General features: G+C 39.5%; 1 protein-coding gene across 5 annotated transcripts in view; it reads left to right on the top strand.

Annotated features, from left to right (window-relative positions):
* LOC124615778 (S phase cyclin A-associated protein in the endoplasmic reticulum) overlaps window positions 1–27751 on the top strand; it is a 590398-nt gene that overhangs the window by 107592 nt on the left and 455055 nt on the right. For all 5 annotated transcript variants that reach the window (XM_047143880.1, XM_047143883.1, XM_047143882.1 and 2 more), the window contains 2 exons: window positions 3132–3469; window positions 17356–17518. In XM_047143880.1, coding sequence (XP_046999836.1) covers window positions 3132–3469; window positions 17356–17518 — 501 coding nt within the window. The remainder of the gene's footprint in view (window positions 1–3131; window positions 3470–17355; window positions 17519–27751) is intronic.

Raw genomic sequence — 27751 nt, 5'->3', positions numbered from 1 at the left:
CATTATGACGCGGTACTGTACCTAGAAAACTTTTATGTCGACTATTCCTTTCTTCATTCCCTTTTAGTTTTCTGTACCTTTTATTTTCTGACTTGTCTTACCCTTCCCCCCTCACCTCTGCTACATATAATGCTCTTAGCTTTTCACCCTTATAAACTCTTGCAGCATGTTTTGTCAGTAATCTCTGTTTTTGCTTATTACCCTATCTTCCATCTTTAAACGCTCAGGTTTTCAAATCTCATCCTGTGCAGTCCCCAGCAATCAGTCTTTCCTTCTCATCCTGTCTGGTGAGAGTCTTCTGTGCTGGGGTTATGGACAACTTTTCTACAAATCTCCCAATTTTCTAAACCTCCCCAGTTCTTTTACTTCATCTCTCTTCCTTCCCGTCCAATCATTCTGCCAGAAGACAGAGCCACTGGCTCTGAAAGCATGCACATTTCCTTAACTTTTATAATTTTTCTTTTTACCCGGTCCTGTCGCAGCTTGGTGAGTAGACTTTTTTATCTTCCAAAATATATGTTACAGTCATTCATCATTTCTGAACTCTTCCTCTGCTGTACTTAGTACACAGTACTGTAAAATGCATTCATTTATGTATGGTGATAGGTAACATTTTCCAGGCATCTGTCAAATCCAAACCTTTTCATCAGATTGCCAGAGGGTAGAACACGATTTGTCACTTCAGATTATTCATTTCCAGTCATCCCACATCCACTGGCATTGCTCGTTACACCACTTAAAGTATTGTAAGCAATGACTGCAAAAATGTCTCATATGGGGAACTGCTCATTCTCTTTAACTCCCTGCCCACAGTCATTGTGCTAGGCAGACTGCTTGTAGCACTTTGGAATTAAAGTGATTCCATCTCCTGATTTCATGCCTTTTTACAACTACCCTCTGCAATGCTCAATGACCCTTGTTCATCAGTATATGAGGTCTAACTGGTCTTGGTTTTAGATGTGGTTGATCCTTCACATTTTCTCTTCACAGTCACATTACCAACAGTCAACTTGGGCAGCTTGAAAAGGTTTGAAAAGACCCTTATGGATTTGTTACTCAAGTGACATCCAATGACCAGCCCAAGTTCAAACTCACTGAGCGCTTCTGACCAACCATTCCTGCTGTTACTGCTTCTTGACTGACTACACAAAGCTCCCCATCATCCTTCATACTGACGGATCCACCTCTTGTGACATCTAGTGGTCAATTCTGCACTGCATGGGGGTGTCTGGATACTTTCAGTCGGGATGTGTATATGTAGTATTTATACCTTTGGGGTTGAACAGGAAAGATACTAGAAACAGAAGAGCAACAGTGTTGTGGGTGTTACCTCCTTGTATCTACAATCATGCTCATAAATTAAGGATAATTGCAGAATGTGGTGCCACACAATGTGGCACTACACAAAACTAGCACTAACAGCATAGGCACATAGGGAACACACATGACACAGATCTGTAAGTCCACAGTATTGGTTGAGAAAACCGTCCCGAAACACATGTGCTACAAAGCGCCACTATTTCCTGCACATGTACCCTGACATCAATATGGGATATGATCACCGTGCACACGTACACAGGCCGCACAATGGGCTGGCATACTCTGGATCAGGTGGTCGAGCAGCTGCTGGGGTATAGCCTCTCATTCTTGCACCAGTGTCTGTCGGAGCTCCTGAAGCGGTTTGAAGATGTGCAGCTATACATCAGTCGAGAGCATCCCAGACGTGCTCAATGGGGTTTAGGTATGGAGAACAGGCAGGCCACTCCATACATCTTATATCTTCTGTTTCAAGGTACTCCTCCTCCACGATGGCAGCTCAGTGGGGCCGTGTGTTATCATCCATCAGAAGGAAGGTGGGGCCCACTGCACCCTGAAAAGGCAAAATGACGTCCTGATACACCTGACCTGTAAGAGTTCCTCTGTCAAAGATATGCAGGGTGTATGTGCACCAATCATAATCCCACCCCACACCATCAAACCACGACCTTCATACAGGTCCTTTTCCAGGACATTAAGGGGTTGGTATCTGGTTCCTGGTTTATGCCAGAAGAAAACCTGGTGAGAATCACTGTTCAGACTATACCTGGACTCGTCTGTGAGCAAAACCTGGGACCACTGTTCAAATGACCATGTACTTGTTCTTGACACCAGGCTTTACGGGTTCTTCTGTGGCCAGGGGTCAGTGGAATGCACCTTGCAGGTCTCCGGGCAAGTAAACCATGTCTGTTCAGTCATCTGTAGACTGTGTTTATGGAGACAACTGTTCCAGTGGCTGCGGTAAGGTCCCGAGCAAGGCTACCTGCAGTACACCGTGGTCGTCTGTGGGCACTGATGGTGAGATGTCGGTCTTCTTGTGGTGTTGTACACTGTGGACGTCCCGTACTGTAGTGCCTGGACACATTTCCTGTCTGCTGGAATTGTTGCCATAATCTTGAGATCACACTTTGTGGCACACGGAGGGCCCATGCTACGGCCTGCTGTGTTTGACCAGCCTTCAGTTGCCCTAATATTCTACCTCTCATAACGTCATCAATATGTGTTCTTTGAACCATTTTCAACACACAGTCACCATTAGCATCTCTGAAAATGTCTGCACACTTACTCACTGCACCGTCCTCTGACATACACCAACACACCTCTGCTTATATGGACTGCTGCCAGTGCCACCGTGTGATGACTGCAGGTCAAATACAATGCATGGTGCCACCTTGAGGTGATTTAAACCAGCAAACTGCCCACCAGAGTGTTGTTTCACCATGTATCAGCATTATCCTTAATTTAGGAGCGTGAGTGTACTTGTTACTAATTTGTAAATTAAATTATGTATATAAAATTTTCTGTTACTTGTGATTACCCTCTTGTTCACTGCTTATGATAAAATGATATTTCCTTCCTTCCAGTAGCTGAACTTATTTTACTTATTGTTCCCTGTTGCCTGAAGCCTTTTCTCCCAAGGCAGGAGTGTTGAAAAGGTAATTGAGGTACCATTTATATTTCTTGTCCTGATCACTCCTTTTTCTTGCAGGTGTATCAGTCCTTTTATGGCCACTTCTATATCAGCAATTGCTGAGGAAGCTCTGGTTTTTGATTCTATGTATTTATCTAATGTTTCCCCAATAAATATTTTATAGGCTGAATCCAGCACTGAACTGACACCTGTTAAGGAGCAACGGAAGAAGACAAACAATGTAAGCAGTTTCCGAACTGCATCTGAGACAAAAAAATTTACCAAAATGAAAGAGCGGGACGTGAATACGCAGCAGAAATCTCATAATGGAAAGAACAGTAATCATGTACAAGAGAAAAGCAAATCTTCAGGTTCTCAGAAGAAGTTAAATTCTGAAAAACCAGCGATCGATGGCCCCGTTTCAGTTGAAATTACAATTGAATCAAAAAATACTGATTGTGAGCTGTCACTTTCAAATGAGGATGACAGTAACCACACAACAGAAGCCATTAAGAACTTAAGGTAAAGTTTTTTGAAACTAATGATTGATTTATGTGCACTTTATACACCTTATTCGTACACAGTATTATGAGGTAAGATAGTGTTTTCCAGCTAGCCACATGAAAGGTGGGTTTGCCTAGGAAATACTCAGGAGTTAAGCAAAATAATTGCATTATCAATTCTTCATTTGGCCTTGGTTTCCACAGTTCCCATACAATTACTTAAGATATTTTAGATTTGTTTTTAAGTATCATTGATGGATCTAAAATACATAAAGTGTTGCCAGTTGTTTGTGTAGAGCAATTTTTTGTCACTGAATGCGTAATAAAGGACTTGCATGTAGGATGTTTGCAGATACAAAAAAATGTTGTGTGTAGAATTAGTATTTTATGGTAGAGATTAGGGTGATGAAAACTGATTTTGTTAACTCGTAATGTCCAGTTCCATCACAGGAGGGTGCCCAAGGTAAGCCTTTGCAGACAAGATTATTATTTTAGATAATGGAGTAGTTCTGATCAGATGAATAACATGTTAAACTTTAATTTTGATTTTTTTCTGACCAGCCTAAGAAAAAAAGTTTGCAATGAAATCTGCTATTGGCAATTTGATAGAATTCATAACCATGAATGGTTTGTTGTGTCCGATTCACGAATGAGCAACAACTGTTGTGTAAGTGTGACTTTAGCCTAAATCATAAGATGAAGCACTGCAGGTTTATATTGGGGGTAGGAAGTTGTGCAGGGATATGTCCATAGCAGCGAGGCTGCCACTGTGGGATACTTCGTTGAATAGCAATGTGCTATTGAAACAGCTGTTCAGCTGTCAAGCAGAGGTGATAAAAGTACAATGCTGACATGGTGTAAGAAGAAAATGGTAGTTTTTGTGCTGGATATAAGACTACTGGTGGTAACAGTTTATATTTTGAGTTATGCAGAATCAATTACTTGTTGTGGAGGCTTTGGGACATACAACCATGGTTGATTATCAAACTAGCAGTGATGATAAATTGATGTAGAATGTTTGTAAATAGTGTTCAGAATGAAAGTTGTAAACAGTTGTGAAGTTGAATAGTTTATTTTATGACTCGTGTTGGCTATCTTCTATTAACATGTAGGTCAACAAGTCTAAACCTAGGTCTTCCTGTTGCACAGATGCTTCATTCCTGCCAAACACAGACATATTATTGCATCACTCTTCCCCATTTGTACCTTACGAAAGGAATGTTGCCAACAGTCAACAAGTAAACAAGTTTTGCCTGAATTCATCTCCTGCATTTGCAACATCATTGACATAGTATGCATCTTTTAAGAAACAATAAAAAATTTTATTGCAAAAGGACCTCTCTAATGCTGGTGTTATGAGAAGTGTGTCTTTGACTAGTACTAATTGATGGTTGTTCTTGTTTCCTTTTGCATAGAAGACATGGAAGAAGAAATGCAAATAATTTGTCAAAGAAAGTGTCATCCAAGTTTGCTGCTTGAACGAGGTTGGCCATAAGTGTATTCCCACAAACATGTATGTAAAATTTAATTCCAGAATGAAATTTTCACTCTGCAGCAGAGTTTGCACTGATACAAAACTTCCTGGCAGGTTAAAACTGTGTGCTGGACTGAGGCTTGTACTCGGGACCTTTGCTTTTCACGGGCAAGTGCTCTACCGACTGAGCTAGCCAAGCAAGACACACGACCCATCCTCACAGCTTCAATTCTACCAGTTTTTGATACAGACACAGAACAAGAGTCAAAGTCAGAAAAGGGAACCAAAAAATTCTGTAGCTGATATAGATTGAAATTAGCAATTGTAAAGCCAGTTAAAAAAACAAAAGTAATTATTATTGTACTACCTCCCTTTTGACAGCATTATCTGAGTCATTGAAAAATTGCTATATGTCAGGACTGTGAGGCACCTTGACACTTCAACCTCATTGCCATTTGATATTTTCTGCAGTCTTTCAAAAGAATTCAGCTGTGTCAGTCATAGGATACTACTTGAGAAAGCAAGTTGCAATGGAATCAGATGATGAACAATAACTGTTTAAAATCGTATCTATAGGGCAGGCAGCAAACAATGGTCTAAGATGCAAACAAAAAATAGGTAGGAAGGATAGAGTCTGACTGGGGAATGTACGTTATGAAATTCCACAGGGATCTGTCTTTTGCAGTATGTTAACTTATTACTTACTAAAATTTTTATAGATACTTTTATGTAATTAAATGTTTTGCCATGTGTTCAAAATCGGCATGGATTTTGTATCACAAATGCAGGTTCGGATTGTAACTATTCTTAATTATAGAAACATATAAGATAAACAATACAAAAGTTTTAATTGAAGGTTATTCAATAAAGTTGATCATAAAAAGACTTCGATTTTGATTTTTTAATCAAAAAATTTGTTCTCCTTTAATGAACATATCAATCTTCATATAGAAGCTGCTAACCAAGGCCAATTTTACAGTGCAGTATATTAATATTAAGAAGGTTATTTAATACATATAACTATGTACAACCATGTAGTCATGTCTGTACTCTATCATGGCTGAAGCAGGAGGGGGAGAGAGAGAGAGAGAGAGAGAGAGAGAGAGAGAGAGAGAGAGAGAGAGAGAGAGAGAGAGAGATATTGTTTAACTCAGTATACGCTGTCGAGAGGAAAATTAAAAATGAGTGTTGAAAATAGTTGAATCAGGCAGCCAAAAAAAAAACAGGGTTTGAATCACTTTACATGTGGCATATTATTTATTTTATTAGGTCACTGCCGGATATAGTTTATTCATATCACTGTTCAAGGTGCAGAGGACACTACATTGTTCTGTATATCTTTTCTTATTTTTTCTTAGAAACATTGTAAAAATATTTGTTTTAATACCAGTTACACAAACTTCATGTTTTGTCAGTTACATGGGTAAATGTTGTTCACGGAGTCAGTTCACAAGGACACAACTATATCTGTGAGTTTATGGACCCCTCAACTATAAGTTTGTCACTAATTCATCATGACAAGGAGGGATAACACATGAACAGTTAATTTAATACAGTCTTGAAATAATTGATTTTCTTTTCAAAGAGAAATATTCAAACATAATGTAATTAATTAGTTTAGTCGGTCAATCAATAAGGATCTGTGAGAGTGATTTACAAAATTCCCTACTGACCATTTCAGCAGAACAAGTTTACAATAAGTATATGCATTACAGAATTGTTTCAAGATTTTTATAGAATGTTACAAGAGTTATTAGCTCTGAGATGCATTGAGCTTTGTACAGTGGTTGGTGACACTTTGCTTAGCCAGCATTTACGCTCATTAGAATTCATACATCTCCATTCCTTTCCATCATATGCACTCTAGAATGAATTGTCTTTCATTTTAGTAGTGGAAAAGGCACATCTCAGCAGCATTTGCCTGTGGTCTCAAAGAAAAGCCACTTAAACTTTGAGCATGACATTCTTCATTGCTGTACTGCTGGTTATGTTGTATAGGACAATATGACCACACGATGGATCATCATCCCAATTGGGTGTTTGGTTTCAAAGATGCAGTCTACACACAGCAGGTTGGGAGCAAGTGGAGTTTCCGGACTCAGAAGTTGTAAATGAAAGAGTTAAAAAATTTATTGCACCACAGGCATTAGTAAAGAAAATGTACTTCTCTTCCTGGAGGAGAGTGGAATTAGTGCATGGTTATAACAGAGGATCAGGTGTGGGTAAAGGCGTTGAGAGGAACAAAATATGCAAGTAGAATTAATAGAACTCAGTTTGATACAGTCACGTCCTTGTTATGTATGATTGTGACTCCTGTTAAAGTTCTTTAATTCAAGTCTGGAGTTTAATCACTAGAATTCACATGGACAAAAGCTGAGCCCAATGTCATCCAATTGTTGCACTTATGCTATTTTGAAATAGTGTCATTATTTAGTTTGTGCAGTTAACATCATTTCAAATTTCTCCATGGTGCGCATGCATGACTCTTGGCAGTGTCGTTGTGATGCAGTGGCCTCTCGTGATGATAGAAACGTTCATTTTTCTTCTGCAGAAGACTTAAGAGAGCACAGGAACAATGAAGACACCAAGTGGCGGCAGTATGTGGAATATATGCGGCTCACGTGAGGCATCACATGATGGCCACTGTCCCAGTGACGTGGCAACAGAATGTCCACTTTACAAGATAGTTCACCTAACACCCATAAAGATGCTCATCTCATAATGTTTAGATGCTCCAGAGCCCTCTAGTGATATCAACAGAATTCACTAGGGACGGCACCCTGAGAGAAGTGGTGTTCCATGTCTGGCCGTTTGTTTGATGTAAAACTCCTAGTCACAATGTGCCCTATGGATTTGGTTTGCAGTTAGTAATGTTTATTTACACTCAAACTAAAGAATTTCATACACTCAATGTGAAATGTGTCCACATTTTGTTCATTTAACATAAATTGTTTCTTCATGCATCAGTAATGTCATCCATCCGAATAAAAGTTTATGGACAACTTTTTGTTGTAACTCTCGTGGGTTCTCCTCAGTTAAATCTAACTATGCCTCAGAGCCTGCAAGAGTTACAACACATATCTACAGATGGAACTAAAGAGACAAAATATGGAAATCCCGTTGCCACACCAAGACAGGATGGGTGATGATTAGATGCACGATTTCATCTGCAATCAAAGAACCTACCCTGTAAGAGTGCTGAAGGCACTGTAATCTACCCTGAAGATGAATGAGGTAATGCAGTATGTCATGACTATTCAGTAAAAATTAATTATGAAATATTCAGCAAACCACAAGTTTAAATCATGTGTAATGAGAAAGACGACAGAATTATGCAGGCATTCTGCTATCACATGAATTAATAATGAGCACATATACTCCAAAAATGAACCTAATACACTTACAGCATAACTCATCAATAGATCATATTTTAAGGAATAGATACTAAATTCTGATGTGTTAGGTTAAACCAAAGCATAAATGAAATAGCACACCTAGAAGGTTATAAAGATACACATACTTAAGATCGAAGTAGACATGTACATACATAAACAAAATGAAATTGTGAAAACATCCTATTATTTTACGTACATGAGAGAATGCATTGCATTGCACTGCTTATTTTTCAGTAATGAAATATCTTCATGCCTTGAAGAGGATATACGCCTTTAATTCTACCAGTGTGTGAATAACCAACAGTTATCAACAGGGTCCAGTATTCTGGATATTACAAATGGCCCAGTGTAAAATAATTGACATTGGCTATTCCTTTTACTTAATAAAAATAGCTTTTGGGTGACTGTATTACAATGTGGTCACCTACTTCTACAGTGCATGTCAAGGACACTTTACAGTTAAAATACCACCAGCATTATTGTGCTTTGTTGGAAGCGTAACTACAGTCCACTGAACTTTTACCTCCCAGGAGATTATTCTTCTACGTATTTTTGGTGTGGGTTTAGTCCATTAATTGTTACCTAATACTCTAAGCATAAGTTCACATGGTGTAAAATTACTAGATAAATGACATAAGTTATTCATACCTTCCTCAAAACTGGACAGATATAAAAACCACAAACTGTGTCAATTGTAAAAAAAGTGCAAATGAACACAGTGAATTCACAGAAGATCTGGTCAGCTAGATTGATTTGTGGGTGGTATTTTGAAGTTAGTGCAGGGTTAATAACTTCTTCTTGCAACAACTGTTTCCATTTATGGCCTATAAACGTACTTACATTGTCTTATAGGATGGATTCAGATTTACCAAATTGGGGAATAAAATCCCTAAATATATGTTTGATAATGATCTCTGTTGTAGCTGTACTCTAGTACCTTACGTCTTACAAACTTAGAAAATATTGTATTTATCTAAATCAAGGAAGAAAGGTATCTGAATCTTAAGTCACACCCAAAAAATGAGAATAAAGATTTAAGGGGGAAAATGTCGTAGGCACAGTTCGAAATTGAAGCAATGTTGGTTCACATGAGATACAAAGTAGGTAGAATAGATGAAGGTACAGTTGCAATAGTGGGGTTCAAGGAGTGGACTCATCCTCAATCTTTTTTTTTTTAATTTTTTCTAGTTGTGGCCTTAGTATTTATCTTTACGACTTGACAGTGTACCACTGCGTGTATTCAACAGCAATAGTTAGTTGTGACAGCTCTTAGCACCAATTTTCAGACCTTCCATTTGCTTTGCGCTCAATTCTAAGCTGCAGGCAGTTTTTTGGATCCCAAAAACCTGAAAAAATTGGGGCTTAGATTCGAGTATATACAGTACATCACAAAGAAGTACCACATATTTTACATTGTGTTCTAATTTTCGGCAAAGGACTGTGAAGGTAAATTGGTACAAGCTGTAGCAGCTTGGTTTGTAGAATTGGGTATGATTTGCCTTTCAAGCAGACATTAAATGGTTTGTCTTCTTACACAGGAGATACATATGCAAAAGTCTTTATGCATTTGTGAGCAGCTTTGTAAAGTAGTGATACTCTCCCAGTTTCTTCGCACATTTTACCAAACCAAATTGTCCATAAGCATGGTGGGCATACCTGGTCACACATTCTTCAGCCTCAGGTGGAGTGAACACCACGTCTCAGATGATGGAAGAATAATACATCATTGTGTATTTGATAGTTTGCATCCAGGGATTCGATTGGTTTGTGGAGCAACTGTTCCTTTATTCTCTGTCAACATTTGGCGAAATCGTGTGCATCTCCTATGTTTTTGCACGTCTTCAAGAAATACTGCCAATTAATGTCATTGTTCATGAGGCATATTTTGACATCACTTTTGTGATCAGTATACAAGGGCACCTAATCAAGATTTTCAGGCAGATGTGAAAATGCATCAGCTACTATGTTGAATTTGCCTGGAATGTTAATAATTTTGAAGTCATATTCCTGATGTCCATACAGGTAAAAGTGGGACTTTTACCCATACAATGGCAAGCACATCTAACTCAGTGGTGCAATATGATCACTCACAGCTGGTCAATAAGCAATTGCCAAAATCTATGGTACATATCACAGGCCTGCTTTCATTGTTACAAATCTGAAATAAACAGCCACCAATATCGAGCTTTGATTACTCTATTGCCAGACAAAAGTCTTCATTCATGTTAGAATGCCAAAGAATGTTTGCACTACATAAAGCTTGTTTTATGCAGTCAAAGGCCTTCTGACACTCATTTGACCAATATGAGGGCACAAATTTCTCGAGAAAACAGGACAGATCTGCACTTTGAAGCAGATGATCTAGCAAAAATGTCCAATAAAAGAAAGTATGAAATTGCGTGATTCTTTTTCCAAGGTAATCTGCCAGTATGATACCGAAAGTCAAAGCTGGTCAAGAATTTTACATAAAAACTCTGAATCCTTTGATTGATGTTTTCTGGCCAAGTTTGTATGGGAACACAAATTGTATTAATACCTCTGGCATCTACACAAAGTCAGATACAGCCGAAACTTTTAATAATAGTCTAGATATGAGCTCTGAGAGGGTTCCACAATTTCCAAAGATACAATATTCCTGATCTCCTTGGCAACAGTCAAATGCTGGTCTAGGGGATACTGTAGGAAGCATGACATATGTTTTGTGAGGATAGACATCCAGTTTACATTCATATCACCATATTACTCCAGCTCTTTCTTCAAATACTGCTTCAAATTATTGCAAAACATCTGTCCACTTATATTACTCAGTGTCATTGAGGTAATCAGATTTATTAGCTTTATGTACTGTGGGCTTGGGGCATGGCAAGTGGTTTCAGTGCATTTGGTGGTTCATTATCAATGAACCCACCAAAATATTGTATTTTTAATGTTTGGCAAAGGCACCCATGGCCCACATAACTACAAATCAAATTGGCAACCATGTTGTTGTGTCATACTTTCAACTGTAAGAGGCCAGCAGAGGTCAAGCCTAGTGTCCCTCTAACATAATAGATCCATTCTTACCGAACATTCATTGACCACCAGGAATGAGTGCTCTAGCTTCATTTCCTGCATTTCAGTTCATAACAGTGTTTGTCACTTCACTGGTTTAGATCTGGTACTAACTGCCCCCAAGATCCAGCATCCAGTCACAGGGAAAGTTTGTACATTTGTATGCTGACAAATTCTTCTAAAGAAACCAGGTCACACGATACTTAACTGAGCACCTGTGCCCAGGATTACAGTTACAGGTAAACCGGCAACCATTGCACGTACAGCAGATTGTACATGATCCGGATTCCTTTGTACAATTATTGTCTTTGATGCACAATGCATCATACTTATCTGAATTGTGGTCATACCATATTAAATTGACTATAAAATGAGTCACATCCCTTTCATCATCTTTGACCAGGCTGGCAGAGCTAGAGAGTCATCACATCTAGTTTTTCGATTTCATTTTAGGCTCAGGTTGCATTTGCTTTACTGTCATGCCCTGATGCCATCCATTTGATTGGTGTTGATTCTGCTTTTCACTACTATTTTGATGATAACTGGGTGGGTAATGAACATTAAGTCTGTTCCTCCATGGATGATGGTGTGATCTAGTTATCTTCTTGCCAGTTGACAACAGTGTTTCTGGAGAGCAACATGCAGTGTGGGCTACTAGAGTGCGAGCAAGATCTTGTTTTGAAGAATGTCTCTGAAGGTGACAACAGTTATCAGATCAGCTGTGGCATTCCTGGTCATTGTTATGCGATTTGTTGCTCTAACCGGAATCATTGGTGTGTTGTGTGCATGTACGCGCTGTGCTACTCACAGTCTCCTGAATGAAATTAGTATTATAATATTCTTATGACATCTCTAGCAAACAATGGAAAATCCAGCTTGGAACAATGACAATATTATGAAGTGTGAGCATGCACGCATGGGTTTTGTCTAATTGAGAAGAAGGCTTTTTGGCCAAAGCTTAATTGTTTAGCAGTCTGTTTGTTGTGTCTTTCTGTGTCTCGACTTATGACATCTCTCTTAGAGATCGCCTTGTCTCAGTATTTTGTTTTATTTAAGTATTCTTTGAAAAACTTCATGAGACTACTATGTTTCTTGCTATATGTCTCAGGTTTGGAAACTTTGAAAACTTATTTTCTTAGCCTTTCTTGCTCCCTCATGACCACTGCTTGACCAGAAAAGCATTTTTGAATTCATCATAAGTCTGGCATTGTTCCACAGCTTTGTGGCCCACAATGCCACTTTTCCCAGTACAGATCAGCAGACAGAAATGCAATGTCATTTGTTCCAGAACACTGTCAGTACCATAAAAATCCCGTATGAAAACAGCAGTACAAATAGATTTTTTTAATCAGGTGGGAATACAGTAAATTCCCTACCCCACAGAATTTTCTCTTTCAGTAACGAATTTACAAGCACAGACTGCGTACCAAGTCCATAGACTATGCTGTAGGTGGGGGGAGGGGGAGGCAGATATGTTTTCTGTTTGACTGCTCGGTTTGGCTTGTGGTATTGTTGGATGGTTTGGGTCATTATTGATGCTGTGTGCATCAATCAGTGATGAATCAAGAGATTGTAATTCATCCCTGATTTATGCATTTTGCTTAAGCAGAGTAATTTCTTGCACTATTGAGTTGTGCCAATCTGTATTTCTTTCTGTGCGGGTTTCTCAACATCTGATAATGTATGTTCTACACTCTCAGTAAAGTCATCATGTTCTTGCTTTTACTATGAAAAGGAAAATCAGGTTAGCTTTAATGACGCACCGTAACGGTTGTGAGCATTATTGCCTTTGAGATTAGACATAGTGAGTTGTTGATAGCCAAGAATGCCTTTAACATGACAAAGATGCCATTATCGACAGCTCATTGAGTTGGAACAAGGTTGTGTAATAGGGGTACTAGAAGCTGGATATTCGTTTTGCGATACTGCAGAAATACTTTGCAGGAATGGAGCCACTGTACGCGATTGTTGGCAGCAGTAGTCACGAGAATGTACACTCGCGAGAGGACTAGGCTTCAGTTGGCTATGTGACACTACCAAGAGGGAAGACCATCGTGTTTGGGGTACGGCTTTGGTGCATTGCACTGCATCTGCGACAGCAATTTGGGCAGCAGTTGGCACTCCAGTGACACAATTGTTACAAATTGATTACTTGAAGGGCAGCTCTCAGCTAGATGCTCTGTAGTGTACATTACTCTGACCCTAAAACTACTGCCTTTTGCGTTTTCTGATGGCAGCTGGTTCTGCCTCAGTGCAAGTGATAGCCGTGTGTTGGTTAGGAGGCAGCCAGTTGAGTGCCTGCAACCAACCTGTCTGTATGCTAGAAAGCTGAAGTTACGGTCTGGGGTACAATTTCATATGGCGGCGGAAGCACTCTCGTGGTATCCCAGGCATCTTGACTACAAATTTGTTCATCAATCTAGTGACTTGACCTGTTATGCTGCCATTTACGTACAGCACTCCTGGGGTGTTTTCCTAAAGGATAATGCTCACTCACATACCACTGTTGTAACCCAGCATGTTCCACAGTGTGTCGACATGTTGCCTTGGCCACCTCGATCACCAGATCTGTCTCCAGTCGAGCACATATGGTACATCATCGGATGACAACTCCAACATTATTCAAAACAGCATTAACTGTCCGTGTGTTGGCCAACCAATTGCAACAGGCATGGAATTCCATCCCACAAACTACATTAATCTGTGATATTGCTACCTTTATCACTTGAATATGTTTCCTAAACAAATGTATTCCCAAAATCTCATTATTGTACATTAATCATTTTTTGATGTTTGGATTTTTTTTCTGTCAGTGTAAATGAAATATAAAGCAGCCATAACACTAAAAGGAAATGTGACCTACACTATGAAATGAATTTTTGTTTCTAGTTGGAGGAAAGGAGTAAACTGCAGTTGCAGCAAAATTTTTAACTTACTTCCAATTTTATGAAAAGGATAGAGTGCTACTCGCCATATAGAGATGACACTGACAACTTACTTCCAAATGATATTAAGTCCCTAAGAGGCAATAAATTAAATTAAGAGTTTTTGCTTGAAAACACTTTTTCTTCTCTAGATGAGTGTTCTAGTAGAGACCTGTAGGCCATTCTCCACATATGTACATGTACTACTTGCATTTCTGTTTGTTGCTACTGTGCTGACTTTATGTGTTATAGTAGACTTTTTTTGTATTATACTACAAATTATACATTTCTTAGCTACTAGATAAATCTTATTTATATTCCATAGCTCCTAGTTAACTTCCTTTTTATCTTTATGAGTAATGTTAAGCAATTTTTGTGTAATGAAAGACAAGATTTGACATATTCTACATCCTTGCTTATACATGCATTTATAGGTCTATTGAATATGCCTCAAAAATAAATAAATAAATAAATTGGTATTTGCTTTATTTCTGATAGTGATGAATTAAAATGGTGGATTATGGGACTAGGGTTATTTCAAGTAGAGATAAATTCATTAGAATCTTTTTTTTTATTATTATTTTATGCATATTTTTTCTCTCCTGTTGAATCATCTCACTGACCCTCTTTTTCCATTTATTTTACTGAAGGTCAATTCCTGAAAAGAATGACATTCATCTCCAGAGGAGCTAAAATCTCTTAAAGTTTCCATCTTTGCTATCAGTTTCGATCGGTTATTCTCATAATTCTTCATTCTAATGGATGTGTGTGTCTTTTTTATCTCCTCTTGATGTTAGGTTATTGTAATGTTGTGTTACCAATGAACAACAAGAAAATGTTATGTAACATTCATTTATTTTGCACTTGCAGGTCGATCTATGAAAAAGCTTTTTAAAATAGTACTTGGTGGTTGTGTCATTACATAGTTAACTGAGCTGTGCAACTGTCATATAATTCAGGTCATATGTTACATAATTTTCAGTTAAGAGGAAGGCCAATTTTCTATTTCATTTCAGACATCATATTAAAAATGGAAGTTCCCCAGAGAGTGCCAGTTCTGTTTATGGGCAAAGCTTGTATGAAAAGTGCTGATTGAACCAGATTGGCACGAAAAAAAAAAAAACCCAAAACAAAATTTTCTATGAAATTACCAAATAAGAAATTGAGTAAATGTTGTTATTATTGATTAAATAATTCCTTTTGGCGTGGGGACTATGAATCTGATTTTGTCAGAGTGTTGCGTTTGGGTAATTAACTATGTATTCTTACTGGTGTTTTATTTGGTTAGTATTGATTAAAATAGGATCTTTTACATGAAACTACATATGAATTGAGTGATTTTGAGCTACTGCATCAACTTAAGATAGCTCATTTGTTTCAAAAGCTATTTTTAAAAGTCTGGAAGAAATTCTCTTACATCAGGGTTTGGGGGGGGGATTGCTTCCTGGAAGCTGCCCCTGACAAAATTTATTATTTCATTGCCAATAAAAGTTGGTTCTGACATTTCAAAAACATATTAGCAATGATAGGTATAATTTCTAAAAAGAAAATCAAAAGTGAACACTTCAATCGTGCACTGGCTCTAATTGGAATAATAAAAGTAAAATAATTGTTGTGAAAAAAACTACATAGTTTCATGCAAGTTTATGCTGTAGCAAAAAGTGTTTGTTACATCAAAACCAATTTTTCAAACAATGGAAACACCATGTAGGAATATAAACAGTGTAGAAAATTGCTACTTACTATAAAGATAATTCGTTACGTTAGAGACAGGCACAATTAAAAGACACTTACACAAGTTTTCAGCCACCAACCTTCATCAGAAAAAGATAATACACAGTTCATTCACACAAGCAAGCATATCTCATGCACACATGACAGCCAACTTCGGCAGACCCAGCCCAAACACATTCTAGCCCAAGCTGAGTATTATATGTGCATGAGGTGTGCTTGCTTCTGCAAAACACAGTTCATTCACACAAGCAAGCATATCTCATGCACACATGACAGCCAACTTCGGCAGACCCAGCCAAAACACATTCTAGCCCAAGCTGTGTATTATATGTGCATGAGGTGTGCTTGCTTCTGCAAAAGAATGGTGTTTTTTTTCTCTTTTTCTGACAAGGGCTGCGACCAAAAACTTACGTGTAAGTGTCTTTTAGTTGTGCCTGTCTGCAACTTAATTTGTCATCTTTACAGTAAGTATCAATCTGTCTTTTCCTAAATTGTTCAAAACCAACTTTTAATACGTGTAACTTAGAGTACCCTGTCCTCTTCCATTGAGCCAGTCCGCCCCCCGGTAGCTGAGTGGTCAGCGCGACAGACTGTCAATCCAAAGGGCCCGGGTTCGATTCCTGGCTGGGTCGGAGATTTTCTCCACTCAGGGACTGGGTGTTGTGTCATCCTAATCATCATCATTTCATCCCCATCGACGTGCAAGTCGCCGAAGTGGCATCAAATCGAAAGACTTGCAACAGGCGAACGGTCTACCCAACTGGAGGCCCTCGTCACACGACATTTCATTTCATTTTCCGTTGAGCCTTTTCTGTTTGTTGAGTTATGATCTATCCTCATCCATATTATATTTCACTATGGATTTTTAATAAATAAGTAAACAGTATTCAGTTTAATAGCAAAATTATGTATGTTCTATAATTATTTTGAATTACTTAAACTATGAGTTCCTAAGGAAGAATTTTATCAAGAGAAATGTCTCCAGTTTGCTATCCAAGACCCTTATTGGCCTGTCCTGTATTGTAGCACTCATTCCTCTGCCGCATTTTTTATTTGGCTTTCTTTTATTCACTCTTGAGTAGACACTCTCTTTCCTGTCTGTTGTACGTAATAAAACTATAATGAATGTGGTGCCCTGATAAATTTTAGTGTGATGTTTGTGTCTAACTGCACCACAAGCATAGAATATGACACTATAATCACTATAAATGTTGTGAAGACTATTTTATGTTGATGAACAATAATACATTTCTCCTTATTACTTAAAACGAAATTGTTTCAGCATCACATTTACTTGTTGTTTAATAATGTTTACTCTTTTTTGCAGAAATATAGAGAATGGAAAAATGATTTTGGAATCAAAATTTGAGGACATTCTGGAAGAGAAACATTTATTCAATGAAGAAGAACTTCGTAAAAGCAAAGAGTTATGTGCAGAAGAGGAAATGCTTCGTAAAAAAATACATGAACTTCAGTCTACTGAGATTGAAGTGAGTTGCATTTTTTTTACAGTATTTTATGCAGCAGTTGTCCTTGAGCTTGGCAATATTTTAAATTTTGAATTATCTCACAGTAAACTAACAAAAGCAGTTTTGTTTGTTGGAGTGGTCAAGAACAACAAGGATGGAGGGAGGGTCAAAGGGAAGGAAGAGTGTTGGGTTTGGGAGGGACAGGAAGGAGGGGAATACAATAGGAATGTGACACCAGTGAGTCCCTCCTAATCCTGGTAAAGAATGTTGAATGTGGCACACAGTAAAGTGGACAAGTGATTTGGGAAGAGGATGAGGACAAGATAGAATGGAAAAAGGGGGGGGGGGGGGAGGATTCGTGACACTGTTGGGGTTGGGAGTGTGACGGGCTAGCAAAGATTGAGGTCAGAAGGATTGTGAGATTGGAGGACATGTTTTGAGAACAATTCCCATCTGTGTGATTCAGAAAACCTACTTTTCAAGAGGGCAGGGCTGGAAAGCAACCTTTGAAATGTGACATGTTCAGCTCAGTGGCCTACCCTGCTGCCAAGTGGTCAACATCGCCCATAAATTAATATATTCTCATTTTAGAAACCACATCGTTTCAAATAGAACACTTGAGCTTTCAGTCGTCATCAATTATAAAGAGCAGTGGTGGTGCTGGCATGATCTCTCGCTTATATAGGTGTGACAGCAGTGTCTGGAACCTTCCATAGAGGGCTCAAAGGATGGATGAATGGGAAGGTAAGTTTGGCTCCAGACCACCACAAGACCAGTAACATCAGGTGTCACATGGGACTGGCTCAATGTTTGAAGCCGTCACTCCCACATCCCTGAAACCATCAAGCACCCATCTTTGCTTTTTCTCCATATTCGAGGCCCATCCGCTTTGTGTACCACTCGTTTCTGTTAAAATTATTTCATGTTTGTTTTCTGGGTGATTTCCATCCATAGCCAACTTTTCAAGTTCCCTTTGTTTAAAAATGTCATAAGTGCTCTGTATAATTCCCAGTAACAATGCAAATAATTTGTCCTATGTATATGGTACCATGTTCACAGAGGACACCATACACACTGTGACCTCGAAGACCTACACTTTTTTTTATGGGGCATAACGTACCTCGTACCTTGGAGGAAGATCGTAGCTGTGGTTTCAGTCCGTGTCTCTGCAGCATGCACTTTACACTGCTGATCATTGCTCCACATTATGGGAGGAATATAACCAGCTTGGCCTCTTTTGCCTATTCATGATGTGTCCTTCATTGAAGACATTGCTTTAATGTTTATCCCTGAACACACATCTCAAATGATGAAATTCAGACTGCAGGTGGTCCTCGTCCAAACCAGGATGGAATGTAACAATATTATGAAAACAAAAGTTACTACTCACTATATAGCGACGATGCTGGGTCGCAGATAGGCACAACAAAAAGACTGTCACAAAATAAGCTTCTGGCCAACAAGGCCTTTGTCAAAAATTGACCCCCCCCCCCCCCCGACACACACACACAGACTGCAGTCTCAGGCAACTGAAACTACACTGTGAGCAGCAGCACCCATGCATGGTGGGAGTGGCGACTGGGTGGGGGTAAGGAGGTGGCAGGGATAGGGAGGGGGAGGGATAGTAGGGTAAGGATGGTGGAAAGTGAAGTGCTGCTGGTTAGATGGGGGGCAGGGGAGATGTGGGCAGGTGGGGGGGGGGGGGGTGGTAGCAGAAAAGGACAGAAGTAAAAAAGACTGGGTATGACAGTGGACGGTGGAATGAGGGCTGTATAGTGCTGGAATGGGAACAGGGAAGAGGCTGGATGGGTGAGGACAGTGACTAACGAAGGTCGAGGCCAGGAGGGTTATGGGAACGTAGGATGTATTGTAGGGAAAGTTCCCATCAGTGCAATTCAGAAAAGCTAGTGTTGGTGTGAAGGATCTGTATGGCACAGGCTGTGAAGCAGTCATTGAAATGTAGGGTGTCATGTTTGACAGTGTGCTCAGCAACAGGGTGGTCCACTTGTTTCTTGGCCACAGTTTGTCAATGGCGATTCAAGCAGACAGAGAGCTTGTTGGTTGTCATGCCCATGTTGAATGCAGCTCAGTGGTTGCAGATTAGCTTGTAGATCACATGACTGGTTTCACAGGTAGCCCTGCCTGTGATGGGATAGATAATGGTTTCGACCAGACTGGAGTAGGTGGTATGGAAGGATGTATGGGACAGGTCTGGCATCTAGGTTTATTACAGGGGTAGGGTAAGGGGTTGGGAGAAGGTGTTGTGTAGGGATGGACGTGTATATTGTGTAGGTTCTGTGGATGGCAGAATACCACTGTGGGAGAGGTGAGAAGGATATTGCACAGGAAATTTCTCATTTCAGGGCATGACAGGAGGTAGTCGAAATCCTGGTGGAGAATGTAATCCAGTTGCTCCAGTCTTGCTGGTACTGAGTTACAAGTAGAATGCTCCTCTGTGGCCGGAGAATGGGACTTGGGGAGGTGATGGGAGACTTGAAAGATAAGGCATGGGAGATTTGATTTTGTACAAGGTTTGGAAGATAATTACGGTCTGTAAAGGCTTCAGTGAGACCCTCGGTATATTTTGAGAGGGACTGCTCATCCCTGCAGATGTTACAACCACGGGTGGCTAGGCTGTATGGAAGGGAGTTCTTGGTATGGAATGGGTGGCAGCTGCCGAAGTGGAGATATTGTTGGTGGTTAGTAGGTTTGATATGGGCTGAGGTACTGATGTAACCATCTTTCAGGTGGTGGTCAGCATCTAGGAAGGTGGCTTGTTGGATTAAGTAGGACCAGGTGAAGCAAATGGGGGAGAAGTTTTTAAGGTTCTGGAGGAATGTGGATAGGGTGTCCTTACCCTCAATCCAGATCTCAAAGATGTCATCAGTGAATCTGAACCAGGCGAGGAGTTTAGGATTTTGGGTGTTTGGGAAGGATTCGTCTAGATGGGCCATGAATATGTTGGCATAGCACGATGCCAAGAGGGCGCCCATAGCCATGCCGTGGATTTGTTTGTAGGTAATGCTCGGTAGACAGGCGATGTCAAACCTTGACAAGGTTATAAGGTCCAGAGATATAACACTAGTGACAAAGATCCGTATTGTGAAGGCTATGGTCTTTCCAGTTGTGATGTATGGATGTGAGACCTGGACCATTAGAAAGGCTGAACGGCAAAGAATTGACTCCTTCGAATGGTGGTGTTGGAGGAAACTTCTTAGAGTTCCATGGACTGCAAAGAGAACCAACAGATCAATATTGGAGCAAATAAAACCAGATTTTTCCCTGGAAGGTCTAATGTTAAAACAGAAGCTGACCTACTTTGGAAGCACAATGCGAAGGCAAGCCTCGCTGGAAAAAACATTATTGCTGGGGAAGATGGAAGGAACTAGAAGAAGAGGACATCAGAGGATGAGATGAATCGATGGCATCACAGAAGCAATGTGTTCCAACCTGGAAGGTCTACGGGAGAAAGTGCAAGACAGGAAAAAGTGGCGTGATTTGGTTCATGGAGTCACGAAGAGTCGGAACTCACTAAACGAATAGAGAGAGAGAGAGAGAGAATGCCTTCAAAGGAGAAGCAACTGTGGGTGAGGATATAGTTGGTCATGGCGACAAGGAAGAAGGTTGTTGGTTTGGAATCTGTCAGGCATTGGGAAAGGTAGTGTTTAATAAGGCCATGGGCATTAGGGATGTGGCAACTATAGTGATGAGGAGGGCACCATGTGGTAAAGGGGCAGGAACTGTGGAGAGTTGGTGGAGGAAATGGTTCGTATCTTTCATATAGGAGGGTAGGTTCTGGGTAATAGTTTGAAGGTGTTGGTCTACGAGAGCAGAGATTCCCCTCAGTGGGGGCACAGTAACCACCCACAATGGGGTGTCTTTGATGGTTGGGTTTATGGACTTTAGGAAGCATATAGAAGGTAGGAGTGTGGGGAGTGGTAGGAGTGGTCAGAGGAATGGATTCCGGGGAGAGGTCTGGGATGGGCCTAAGGATTTGAGGAGTGACTGGAGATCCTGCTGGATTTCTGGAATGGGGCCACTGTGGCTAGGTTTGTAGGTGGAAGTATCTGACAGCTGGCGGAGTCCTTCTGCCAGGTAATCCTTGAGTCTCAAAACAACAGTGGTGGAGCCTTTGTTCACAGGTAGATTAAGGTCAGGATCAGTTTTTAGATGGTGGACTGCGGTTCTTTTTGCAGATGTAAGGTTAGTTTGCATGTTGAGGGATTTAGGGAATGATAGTGAAGCAAGGTTCGAGGTTAAGAAATTCTGGAAAGGTAACAGGGGGTGATTTGGGGGCAGTGGGGTTTTATCGTGGTTGGATGGAGGAGTGAACTGAGTTAGACAGAGTTCAATATTGGTCTTTGGTTGAGTCTGATTGGTAGGGTTGGTGGCAAAAAAGTGTTTCCACTATAGGGACCGAGAGAAGGAGAGAAGGTCTTTAACGCGGGCCGATGTGGCCAAGTGGTTCTAGGCGCTTCAGTCTGGAACCGCACAGACCGCTATGGTTGCAGGTTCGAATCCTGCCTCGGGCATGGATGTGTGTGATGTCCTTAGGCTAGTTAGGTTTAAGTAGTTCTAAGTCTAGGGGACTGATAACCTCAGATGTTAAGTCCCATAGTGCTTAGAGCCATTTTTTTAAGGTCTTTAACAAGTTCTGCTTGGTTGAATTTGGGAGTGGGGCAAAAGGTGAGGCCATTCAAAAGGACTGATATTTCTTTGGGACTAAGGCTTTTGAAGGAAAGGTTCATGACCATGTTACGGATCTGTTTAGGTTGTGGTTTCTGTGTGGTCTTGGGAGGGAGTTTTGGAGGGTGGGGTAAGTGTAGTAGGTCTGTGAGACAGGGTTTGTCAGCTATGAGGGGATGTGGGGGAGGTTTGGAGGTTGTTGTAGAGGTGGCAGACAGTGGTACTCAAAGGTGGGAGTAGGAAGTGACCAGGGTGGAGAGCTTTTTGAGGTGGTGTTGTGCATGTTGCTCTAGTTCCTGGAGGGCAAGAGTTTCAGTGTGTGTTATGGGTTCCAGGAATTGGGGATTGCATAGAAGGAGAATTTGCGGAGGGAGAGAAGTTATTGCAAGGAGGTTTGGGCTTGGTTGGCAGGACTATGTTGGCGAGGGATAAGGATTGGCACGATATCTGAACAGGTGGAGGTCATTGTGGAAGGAGGGGTGACAGCCAGAGATGGATAATTTGATGGTAAGACCATTTGAGGGGATTCCATGAGCCAAGCAACAATGCAGGAACAGTATGTGGGACTGGGTTCTAGCTAGGGATAAGGAAACTTTTCTGTATTGATGCAGATCGAAGGAGCAAGGATCAATGGGGGTGGAAAGAATGTGAAAAATTATGTAAATAATGTAGAATTACATCCAAAAAATAAGTGTTATCATTGCTCATTACAGTTTTAGAGCTTCTGTCTTTGGCAAGTGATATTCTAAGGGCACGTTCTTCCCACATAAATACTATAAATAAATAGTGATTTTTTTTCCAAAAATTAGCATACTATTACAGTTGCAATTTGGACCTGCCTTGCATTAAAGATAACATTTTTTTACAAGTGCATCTTATTTGATATGTCCAATTAAAATGACGAAGGAAGGTGCCACAGTAGTTAGCACACAAGACTCGCATTTGGGTGGATGACTGTTCAAATCCGCACCGGCCATCCTGATTTAGGTTTTCCGTGATTCCCTTAAAATCGATTCAGGCAAATGCTAAGATAGTTCCTTTGAAAGAACACAGCTGAATTCCTTCCCCATCCTTCCCTTATTCGATGGGACCGATGACCTTGCTGTTTAGTCCACTCCTGCCAAATCAACCAAATAAAAATGACTGTATCTAGCTGACTGAACTGAACTGCTGACTCCCTACCATTATCTGAACTAAACAAGGGCTGCAAAAAAAAAAAAAAAAAAAAAAAAAAAAAAAAAAAAAAAAAAATGCAGCTAGGTTCCATACATAAAATGTATTGCAAAAAAATATCATTTATACAAAGAAAGGTAAACAGAACTTCCAGACAAATGTCCCAGTAATTACACAGTTCAGAAAATTTTTCTTCAGTTTAAAATGATAATGTGAAATTAAAAATTAGAACATGCAACAAATAAATCGGCCTGTTTTCACATCGTGATTAATTTTACCTTTTTTAATTTTCTTTTGCATGAATAAATTAAATTATATATAAATATATTTTCAGGCTGTCTGTTGTTACATATGTCTGAAAAAGGAGGTGTAAACTTAAAGTTTTGCTGAGTGAAGTGGGAGTATGAAGAAGGGCAGGTGAACCCTTTCACTAGATTTTTGGTACTTGTATTTTCCACTCCATTAACTTTCTCTTTTTTGCTGCCAGAGGTGAAAATGACGGCTTTATTATCATATCTTTTGTATTACTTTTAGCTCACTATCAGGAAATCTGGATGATATATTCTCTGCTCCCACATTCTGCTCATGTCTATTTCATTATTTATTTGCCCTCTTTCTTTGTTTATTCTTTGAAGAGATTTTGTGTTTTTTTTATACTATTAGAAGGGGCTAACATTAAAAGAGTAGATATTATACAGAGAGACAGAACAGCTGCCATTTACTTGTCTTCAGAAGACACAACTCTCAGTATAGCCAGTGAAAACACACAAACCTTGGTAGTAGTATTCCTAGGTATTGGAACCATGCATTCCCTTTCATGAAGCGACTGAATTGGTTGTGGGAGTTTGTTTGGGGAGGGGCAAGGGGGGAGGGGTGGCATGTCACTCAAAGTTCTGGCTGATAGGCCTCAGTGGAGATATCTACTTTTCATTGGCAGTATTAGGAGTTACAGCTCTTGGAGGTAAGTACTTTCTAAGTAGTGACCTCTCTCTTTATGAATTTAATATTATTTTGAATTGCATTGTCTTTTTTTTTTATATATATACAATCAGTGAACTTGTTGCAGTAACCCTTCATCTAGACCCACATCCACTCCTTTCCCCATGCACCTCTTTCCCTATTTCACTCATTATACACACTTAACACATTTCTGTAGTCTCCCTCTCCTTCTGTTCCTTCTCGTCCCCCAGTCCACTCCTCCAAATCATTGTGCACCTCCTGCCACTCCCCACCTGCACCTGCACCATAGCAGTCTCATGAGTGAACACTCCCTCTTGTGACCAACAATCACCCTTCCCTCACATCCTCCCTCCGCACTCCCTGGTTCCTTACAAGCCTCAGCCACTCCACCTTATAGCATCCTCATGCTTGTCACACTGCAGCGGCAGTACTATGTAATTTCCTGGGAGAATGTAATTGTGCAGGTGTATCTGTGTGTGTGTTAATTTTGTAGCTTTGCAGAAGGGTTTGTCCAAAGGATTGTTAGATTTTCCATCTTGTTTGTATGCATATCAATCATGCAACATCACATCTATCCTTCCGTTATGTTGTTGTTGTTGTGGTCTTCAGTTCAGAGACTGGTTTGATGCAGCTCTCCAGGCTACTCTATCCTGTGCAGGCTTCTCCATCTCTGCGTAACTACTGCAACCTACATCCTTCTGCATCTGTTTAGCATATTCATCTCTTGGTCTCGCTCTACGATTTTTACCCTCCACACTACCCTCCAGTACTAAACTATTAATCCCTTGATGCCTCAGAACATGTCCTTCTTTAGTCAAGTTGTGCCACAAATTCCTCTTCTACTCAATTCTGTTCAGTACCTTCTCATTTGTTACGTGATCTACCTATCTAGTCTTCAGCATAAAACTGTAGCACCACATTTTGAAAGCTTCTATTCTCTTCTTGTCTACATGATTTATCGCCCATACAAATACTTTCAGAAAGGACTTCCTGACACTTAAATCTATACTCGATATTAACAAATTTCTACATTCCATTATCCTTGTTTTATTCTTGTTGATGTTCATCTTATATCATCCTTTCCAGACACTGTCCATTCCGTTGAACTGCTCTTCCAAGTCCTTTGCTATGTCTGACAGAATTACAATGTCATCAGCAAACCCCTGGTTTTTATTTTTTCTCTATGGATTTTAATTCCTACTCCATTTTTTTTCCCTTTATTGCTAGCTCAATATATAGATTGAATAACTTCGGAGATAGGCTATGACCTTGTCTCACTCACTTCCCAACCACTGCTTCTCTTTCATGCCCCTAGACTCTTATAAGTGCCATCTGGTTTCTGTACAAATTGTAAATAGTCTTTCGCTCCCTGTATTTGACTCCTGCCACCTTCAGAATTTGAAAGAGAGTATTCCAGTCAACATTGTCAAAAGCTTTCTCTAAGTCTACAAATGCTAGAAATGTAGGTTTGCTTTTCTGTAGACTAACTTCTAAGATAAATCGTAGGGTCAGTATTGCCTCACGTGTTCCAACATTTCTACGGAATCCAAACTGATCTTCCCCGAGGTTGGCTTCTACCGGTTTTTCCATTCGTCTGTAAGGAGTTCGCATTAGTAGTTTGCAGCCATGACTTATTACACTGATAGTTCAGTAATTTTCACACCTGTCAACACCTGCTTTCTTTGGGATTGGAATTATTATATTATTCGTGAAGTCTGAGGGTATTTCGCCTGTCTCATACATCTTGCCCACCACATAGTACAGTTTTGTCATGGCTGGCTCTCCTGAGGCTGTTAGTAGTTTGTATTTGTATTTATTTATTTATTTATCCTGTGGATCACATATTGTACAAAGTACACATGATATAGGACAAGTCATTTTTCTTAACAAATATGTAGTTTGGAGAAAAAAAATAGGCAATGGACTGCCATTTAAAAAAATGTACACAAAATTGTTCATTGATGAATATAGTAACTTCACATACAGAGAATACAACCAGTTTACATGGGGAACTAAGAAACATGTAGGCAATGTAGTGCTACTTTAAATTTACACAAATTATCACTGAGATTACAGAATAGTGAAAATGTCAACTGGAAACACAACAGAAGGACAATGTCATTTAAAAAATACATTAAACATGAAATTAACATTGAGATTTCATAGACAATTAAGTTTTAATACTAATAGAAGGTGTACTTGTACATTCAAAAAGCGAGTTAAAAAATTTTTGGAAGTGAAACTGAAACATAGTTGTGTATAGTAGAAATTAGGTTATTATTTTGCCTACAGAATGTTTTACTCTAATCACAGTATTTTACAAAGGAACTTTATAATTTTTCATTTCCAGGAATTCTTGTACTGAATAGAAACAGTGCTTTGTCAGAAATGCCTTTAGTTTATTTTTAAATATTGGATCTGGAGCAGTTTTTATTTGTTCTGGAATTTTATTGTGTAATACGACACCCAGATGAGTTATATATTTTTGGTATGATGATGTCCTTGAAAAAATTTGATGGATGTTAGATTGCCCTCTGGTATAATGAGCGTGTATATCATTGTTTTGGATTAATTTGCCTGTTCTTGAGAGGTATTCCCTGGTGAATAGGATTGTTTCTTGAATGAATAGGGATGGGATGCTTAGAACATTAAGTTTTATAAATTGACATTTACAGGATTCCAGCTTTTTGAGGCCACAGATTATTCTCAGTGCTCTTTTTTGTAGTTTAAATATATTTGTGCTGTGAGTTGAATTTCCCCAAAAGATGATTTCATAGCGGAGCAATGAGTGGAACTGCGCATGGTATGCTTGCATTAGTGTGGATTTACTTGTAGTAGATTTTAGTATTCTTAGTCCATAGCACAATGATGAGAGTTTCTTTGATAAGTTGTTTATATGTGTGTCCCATTTTAAATTTTGTTGGACCCATAGACCCAAAAATTTTGTTGCATTTACATTTTCAATTTTATCATTATTTAACTTTACTTGGATAGTTTTTTGATTGGATGTGGGAATTAGATGGAAGTTGATACATACAGTTTTACCACTATTAACAATTAGGCCATTTTTGTTAAACCAGTCAGAAAGTTTTTTCATAGAGTTATCAGATATTGTCTGAAGGGATTCAGGGCTAGATCCAGTCAACACTATGCTTGTATCACCAGCAAACAGGATAGTTTTTTGTGGGCTCATACGTTCAACAAGATCATCTATGTAAATGAGGAAAAGTAATGGCCCTAGAACAGAACCCTGGGGAACACCATATCTTATTGTTCTTTCCTCCAAGAGGAAAACTGTGGTATTTATTTTATTCTGTACATTAATATCGTTTTGAAGTGATACCTTCTGTCTGCGGTTTTGTAGGTAAGAGCATAGCCAGTTGTGAGCCACACCTCTTATTCCTCTTCTTTCCAATTTAGCAAGCAGTATTTTAT

This window comes from Schistocerca americana, chromosome 5, assembly GCF_021461395.2.
Source record: "Schistocerca americana isolate TAMUIC-IGC-003095 chromosome 5, iqSchAmer2.1, whole genome shotgun sequence".
Lineage (NCBI taxonomy): Eukaryota > Metazoa > Arthropoda > Insecta > Orthoptera > Acrididae > Schistocerca > Schistocerca americana.
This window is presented reverse-complemented; position numbering and strand designations above follow the sequence as displayed.